The sequence below is a fragment of the Arachis ipaensis genome, chromosome B03, assembly GCF_000816755.2.
Source record: "Arachis ipaensis cultivar K30076 chromosome B03, Araip1.1, whole genome shotgun sequence".
Taxonomy (NCBI): domain Eukaryota; kingdom Viridiplantae; phylum Streptophyta; class Magnoliopsida; order Fabales; family Fabaceae; genus Arachis; species Arachis ipaensis.
The window spans coordinates 135,359,596-135,367,396 of NC_029787.2; the positions used below are offsets into that span (position 1 = coordinate 135,359,596).

The 7,801-nt window shown below is 35.0% G+C and overlaps 1 protein-coding gene across 1 annotated transcript; it reads right to left on the reverse strand.

Annotated features, from left to right (window-relative positions):
• Positions 5,372 to 7,466, reverse strand: LOC107632185 (CBL-interacting serine/threonine-protein kinase 12). Its single transcript, XM_016335863.2, has one exon. It carries the CDS (start codon positions 7,128 to 7,130, stop codon positions 5,616 to 5,618), a length of 1,515 nt encoding a protein of 504 aa, XP_016191349.1. The 5' UTR covers positions 7,131 to 7,466; the 3' UTR covers positions 5,372 to 5,615.

Consider the following 7,801-nt stretch of genomic DNA (forward strand, 5'->3'; position numbering starts at 1 on the left):
CCCAAAAATTTGTTTACTAAATAATACAAAAATTTGCAATCAGTTCCACTATTGCACCAAAAAGTGTCAAAAGATAGAAAAAAGCCCAACAAGATAATTATCATCATTAACAAGAGATTAATCTAATGTCGCTAAGTAGGGGTGTATGCGGATCGGATCGAATATGATATTCGTGTTTTTTAGTGTCGAATCCGATCTGATCCGCAAATGTGCGGATCGGATATCGGATATATCGCATAATTGAACTTTTTGTTTTTAATCATATTTCTATGTAAAAAATTCAATAAAAATATTTCTTTCACATTTTTAAACTTATTTATTCCTAAAATATTTTTAATCAAACTTTTTCTAAATAACAAAAATAAAATAATACAATATATGAATAATAATTACTAACTAAAACATACAAATAAGTAAATATAATACCAAACATATATATTTATTTATTTTTAATTATTATTGTGCGGATCTGCGGATGTAAAGCAGATATCCGTGATCCGATCAGTAAAGAGTGCGGATCGGATCCGATCCTATCCGATCCAATCAATGTGCGGATCGAATCGTATCCGCAATTTTTGGATCAGATGCAGATATTTACCACAGATCTGCAGATACAATCCAATCCATGAACACCCCTATCGTTAAGTCATTTTTTAAAGACAAATTCTGCAGGATCTACTTGATCGCAGAATCTGTCTATGCATGTCCAATCAACCTTAACATGCATAGAATCTACTCTTTACCACGTTTCTTCAGCACCTGCTGAAAAAAAAGTTCTTCCGCACTATAACACAAAGCAAAATATTTTTTTGGTTTCCCACGGTATCCCCCAACCCGGCAGGTCAAGGACTAATCCGTCGCAGTACTGAGCTCCATTTAAGGGTTTGCCGCTGGCCAATGGGTTGCTGCATGCACAAGGCGGGATTCGAACCCCCGACACTTGCTTAAGCGTATTCACTCTCTACACATAATAATAATAAAGTCCAACTAAATAAACAAACAAAATTTCTATAAAATGTTTCTTTCAAAAAAAATAATTGAATAAATTAAAAAATAACATTACGTTCAATTAATTAAAATGTTCATTTTATTAAATTCTACCTAAAGTGATATTGTTAGTGACTACATAAAGAAAAAACAAACTCAATATTCAAAAGCAATAAAAAATAACACAAAAAACAATAAATTAAATCAAAATTAAAAACTATATGTCTCAAAACAAAAAAAGAATAACAGAGCAGTGTACAACTATTTTAAATCATGTAAGGGCGAACATTAGGGAACTGACCACTAAGACTAAAAATACCGTTTGAAAGTAATCATGGACAACTCAATGAGAAGAGAATTTTGAATTTAATAAACATTATTATTCAAATAAGGACCTCAACTATAAATAAAATCAAAACTCATTTCATCATATTTCATTAGTCTATATTGTGTACAAAACTAAAAGCAACACAAACCAAAAAGAGAGGTCACACAAATAAAATTAAAAAAAAAATTAAACTAATTTATCATACCCAAGTGCCTAACTAATTTAAGTGTATGACAACTATATAATAAATACATCATGGAGTTTAAGTAATAATCATACCCAAATTAACTCCATTTTCAATAATTATTACTAAACCATTAAATTTTTAATTCACAAACAATGTATATAACTCGTGCATGTTTCTAGCCATTTAGAAAAATTATGTTTAGTTTAGTTCTAACTATATAAATCGTTTGGAAGATGGTCATTGGCAAAATTTTTTTTTAATCAGAGTAACCACAATCAACGCAATACATTGTATAATGTATATGTATGCATCATCTCACCACAAAAGAATTATAAAAGTATCACAGTATTTATATCAAAATTCCAAGCAATAAACTTTAAATATAGATTAAGTATATGAAAGTGTTGAAGCAATAATTCATGCATCAGACATGACATAATTCATCAGCATCAATCACCTTAACATTTGCTGTTCTAAAATTTATCTCTCATAACTGTCCTGTGGGCCACCCGTGCTCTTTCTTTGTTGAAGAGATTAAGCTCTATGCCAACCAAATCTCTCAAGTATATTAGATTCATGTTCCCAGAAAAACCATTTAGCAAAGAAAGAACAACACCTCTCTTTTGATTTGCATACTTCTAATTCGGTCCCTGCTGAGATTACACACATTTTTGTAACAGATGTAGCTGCTGTTCTCTTTTATAGAGAATTTGTCTAATTATTGTTTTGTTCTGTTTGGAGTCTTTGAACCNTCATTTTGATTTAAATATATGACTTCCAATAAATGGATAATGCCGTGTGAGAGTGCCGATCGAAAAAATGTTACAAGTGATTGACCTATGATAACTTATCTTATTATATATCGATAAAATAATTTTTTCACTAGTCCCTTTTGTTAATCACCCTTCACAACTTGAAAAGTTATAGTCCAATGGGCAATGGCTACGGTTCCCATCATTTTACTATAAGATCACCTAAATCAAATTTGGTGACCTTAACACTCCTTTGAAAATTTCTGCGGACCAAAATCGCCCAGCACTCAAAATAAGATCGAGGAATCTAGATTATGACGTCTCCAGAAAATAACTTCTAATTAATTAAACAAAGTGATAATCTAGGCTAAACAACAGTGTTCATAAGTTCCCGTTTTGAAATCTATACTAATAATGAAATATGCGACGGTATAGTTAAGCTGATTTACTCCTATTAAATTACATGAAATTAAAGGATATAAACAGGTAGGTATATGACCAATGAGTAATAGCTCAAATGACATAGACTCCCTATACTCAATTAAGAGGTTGCGGATTCGAGTCTTTTATCTTTTCAAATTTTTAGCCAATGAATAATAGCTCAAATGGCATAGTCTCCCCATACTCAATTAAAATGTTGCGGGTTCGAGTCTCATATCTTTGGTAAAAAAAAAAAGATTTAGGCGGTAAAGAAAAGAACATCATATAAGAAAAACACCAAGCTGTAGCTCTTACGATACCTATCTATATAATATGATGCTGGAGTGTCAGGAAGCATGACACCACAAAAATTTTGCCATGCATGGATTTGTTGTACTTCCATTTTTAATACGGACAAAGGAACAGGAAGTGGTATCTGGTACTCTTCCACTTTCAACAATCCAGGCGTTTGTACTTTTCATACTTTATACAAGGGCAAAAAGGTCTTACCGGATTATTTATTAGCATATCTTTGTTTTTTTATTAAAGAAAATGGTGTTTGGTTTTTCTCAGCAAAACTGTGAATATTGTTAAGCGGCTTATTCGCATGACTCTTTTATATGGAAAAATCAAAAGTGATTCTAAACTTCTAATTTGCCAAAAGCCCAAAACACTATTTGAGAGGATTAAGCATCGACATGTGAAATACAAAGACTATGCCTTTCAGCCACCAATACTGTTAAATTTTGTCACATGTATGTATAGTTGTATATCAGCTCTGTGACATTTATATGAAATTATATATGTATAAACGTATTACTGTAAAATATTAAATTGTCATATTATCTCCAAACAAAGTGATTGCGGGCCAAATAAAGGAAAAAATGCCTCGAATCTATAAATAAATGATTTAAAGTACAAAATGCATCGGCAGAGCAATTATTTTTTAATTTGACGATCAATCCAAATTATCCTCCCTTCTATTTTTCCATAATTTAGGTGAAAGCAGTTTGGAGTTTTGTCGTTACTAGCCAGTTTTTGAGTCACTTATTGTCAAATTAGCAATACGGTATCTATTATTTATTATTATTGTAAGGAAAAATTTACAACATACTCTATACGAAATTATACATTTTCCTTTCATGAATATCCTATCTAAATCATGGATTATTTACATAATTAAAATTATTTTACATGGAAAGATATTAAAATTTAAATATTTATTAATTATGCCATGTATGATTTAAGGAACCGATAATAGAGGGGGAAAATGTTTTTATTGTTTGTGCTCCATGATTTCAGGAGCGGTTTTTAAACATATTATTCAAAAAATTATTTTAATTAAACGGTTTTTTGGTTCCATATACTTTTCCTTTTATTAATTAGTTTTCCATTTCAGAGGTAAATAAAGAGGAGTGTTAAGGAGCCAGTAAAATTTGTGATTTGTAGCCATCAATTAGTTATTATTGATGTTTTTAATGGTGTGAAATTTTATCCAATTGTGTGAAATTACTTACTTTTTTTAGTAATTAAATGCTGACCAAATTTTAATAAAAGTATGTCTCTAGACTTTCTTATAAAATAAATCCAGTTTAGAACACATACAAATAATAACAAAGTGAAGATATGAACAAAGAAAACTTAGCAAAATAGTTGCTTGTAGTTCGTTCCATAAGCCACCATGGGTACTAGCTAGTATTGAATTATTGGAAACAAATGCTGGTTGATGTTGATCTGGACCACACAGAAAGCAACAAACATTGCAATCTGTATTATTTCAACAAGACAAGTAGACAACGATTTTTTATAGTTCAACCCCTACAGATCAAAGTCTTCTATTACATCAGCATAAAAGAGTGTGTTAATTGTTCAAGAAATCATATATTAGTGCTGGAACCTGCTCAATCTTACACTTAGATATTTGTTTTTCTAACAAGACTACCGAAACTAAGAAACTAGCTACATAACAATATTCAATTCAAAAAATTTGAAAATCCTAAAAAAAGAAAAAAAAAAAAAAGAAAGACCTTAGAATTTTGGTTTGCATACTTGACACCTATGATATTATGATAATTATTATTATCATCATCATTATGGTCCCCCATAGGCAAGTGGCTGAGGCTTCAACTTACTAATGGTGTCTGTTCTGTAAAAGCAACAATTTTAGTAAACAACATGCACCACTTGTTACAATGTAGGGCCAGATGCAATTGGAAGCATTCAGTACTGAAAGCTATGCCCTTAAGATTATTTTATTGCGGGGATATGTAAGGAGCGAGCTCCAACGAAAATTAAGCATGCTTTGGATGAAGTGAATGTTATCCATTGGGATGAACCCAACAGAATTCCTACCATTTTTTTTTTTTGGGATCCTGATAACTACTTGTTTTACACTTAACTACCATTCTACTATTTCTATTGCTAAATGACACTGCATTTACCTACCAAATTGGATAGTGTCACATTGTCCTCAACCTACCTTTTTACTTATCTATTTGTTGCCCTGAATAGTCGTAGCTTTCATATGCCTTTGTAGAAGATATCTGAGTTCTAAATCCGATTTGGTACTGTATATAAAAGGCAACAATTGGTGAATTCTAAAATGTCCTTTGAATGGTTCCATTTTCCAAATCAAACCGAAATCTGAAAGACTAAAAAGTAAAAACCAAAGCCATTGCCGAATACTACACAGATTAATTAACGGGAAATTGGTTTCTTATTCTTTTCACATTAGCTACAATAAACTAATAAAGAATGAAAAACTAATAGATGTTACAAAGTTACACATGAATCTGCCAATTAAGCCAAGTAATGTGGAAACGTGTGCTCATCCTTTCACTATATCGTAGATTAGCCTTCTTACAGGGAAATGCAGGAGAAAACCTGAAAATTTACCGTACACAAAAAAGAAAAAAAAGAGAGAAGGTAACGATTGCTCTCTTCATGTATCTAGGTTCAAAGATTCAAGTTCAGAAGGTAAGTGGATTGCAGAGTCAGAAAGTGTACGCAGTTGAGAGAGTTCATCAGTGGGTGAAGGTAATGGTGAAGAAGATGCAGTTGCAGTTTCCGAGTGAGACTGAGGTTGAGATTCGTCCTCAACCATCAAATTCTGCAACCCTGGCTTCAATTCAGTGTTGCAGAACCTCTCATACTCCTCTCTATCCCCTCCTTTCTTCTTCACCTCCACCACAACCAGAGAAGGCGTCAACTCAAAAATCTCAGCAGCAATGGTAAGTGGTCCCTTCACGCCTTCTCTGGAACCTTCCAAACTTACCCTGCAGTCCTTCTTCCTCACCGTGAAGCTCACCAACTGAGCAATCTCCTCCAATTTCGATATGATCTTGGAAACCGGCGCACCGGAAACAAACCTCGCCTCGTCACCCTTCTCCTCAAACAAGCCAGAGAGATCAAAACCAGGAGAAAACGATATGATATCAAACGCATTCAAACTCGCCGGCCGTGGCAACAAAGCGCTGTTCCTCCTCCTCCTCCTGGCACTTTCCTCGGCCTCAAACTCATCTGTTTCTGACAAATCAGATGAAGAATCAGCATCATTACCACCACCAGCAACGTGCTGCACAACCTTATTGTCATCCTCAATATGGAACTTAATCTGCTTAAAGCCTTTCTTGAACCAGCGATTCTCCATGATGTCCGGAATGGAAATCCTCCTGTCAGGATTAGTATCAAGAAGCTTAGCAACAAGCCTGGACAATTCGGGGGAAAACCACCTAGGACAGCGAAACTCGCCCTTGTAGATCTTCTTATACATAGCCATAACGTTGCGATCATGGAAAGGTAAATAGCCAGCCATGAGAACGAACAAAACGACGCCACAGGACCAGATATCAACCTTCGCTGCGTCGTAACCCTTCCTGGCAAGAACCTCAGGTGCCACGTAAGCAGGGGTTCCGCAAAAGGTGTGGAACAAGCCATCCTGCCTAATCTGATCAGAAACGGCGCTCAGGCCGAAATCGGAGACCTTAAGGTCGCCGTTCTCGTCCAGCAAGAGATTCTCCGGTTTTAGGTCGCGGTGGAAGACGCCTCTGTTGTGGCAGAAGGAGACGGCGGAGATGAGTTGCTGGAAGTACTTTCGAGCGAGGTCTTCCTTGAGGCGGCCTTTGGCGACCTTGTTGAAGAGCTCGCCGCCGCGGACGTACTCCATGACGAAGTAGATCTTGGATTTGGTGGCCATAACTTCGAAGAGCTGGACGATGTTAGGGTGGCGGACGCGGCGGAGGATGGAGATCTCGCGCTTGATGTGGGAGACGAGGCCGCCCTTGAGGATCTTCTCCTTGTCGATGACCTTGATGGCGACGCCCTCACCGGTCTTGATGTTGCGCGCGTGGTACACCTTCGCGAAGGTTCCGTGGCCCAGGAGCTTTCCTATCTCGAAGCGGCCCAGGAGGAGGCTGCTCTCCTTGTTCTTGTTGGGAACCACCACTGCCTCAGCCATCACTTCTTCTCCCGAGCCAAGGGAAACAAATTGAATATATATAATATACTAGTTCTGTCTTCTGTGTTTGTAGGAACTAGAAACTACCACTTGAACTCCAGCTCCATTGAAGCTGTGTGCAGCTTTTTGAGTGATGTCATTTCCGTGTGCTGCTGCTTCTATCTCTTTTCTTCTTCTTCTGTTTAATATTTACTTATTTTTCAAATGACAACGTTAATAACTAAGTACGGGACGGGTCAAGCTTCTTTATTTTGTGAGCACAGATGGCATCACCAATTATTCCAGATTCTGTTAGATTACCAGCCCTTGCTTATATTATCACACCTAAATGTCCTGCCATTATTAGATTCGCCAATCATCAAATAAATAAACAAATTGTCTCCACTTAATTTTCTTATCATATTATTATATTCTCTTGGCGCTATTTTATATTTATTTATTAAAATAAATTATTTCTCCAATATTCATTTCATACGGAAGTACTATATTCACAACTCTACCTAGAAGACAATCAGCATCCAAATTATTCAATACAAGTTAATCAAAAGGTTACTTAGGATGTTTTAACTTTTAAGTTTTCCTCAATAATTTTAGTTTGTGAATATTATTAATATAAAAGAACTTTACGCATTAGCATTCGATATTTTAATCATATAGATTAAAATTATTAT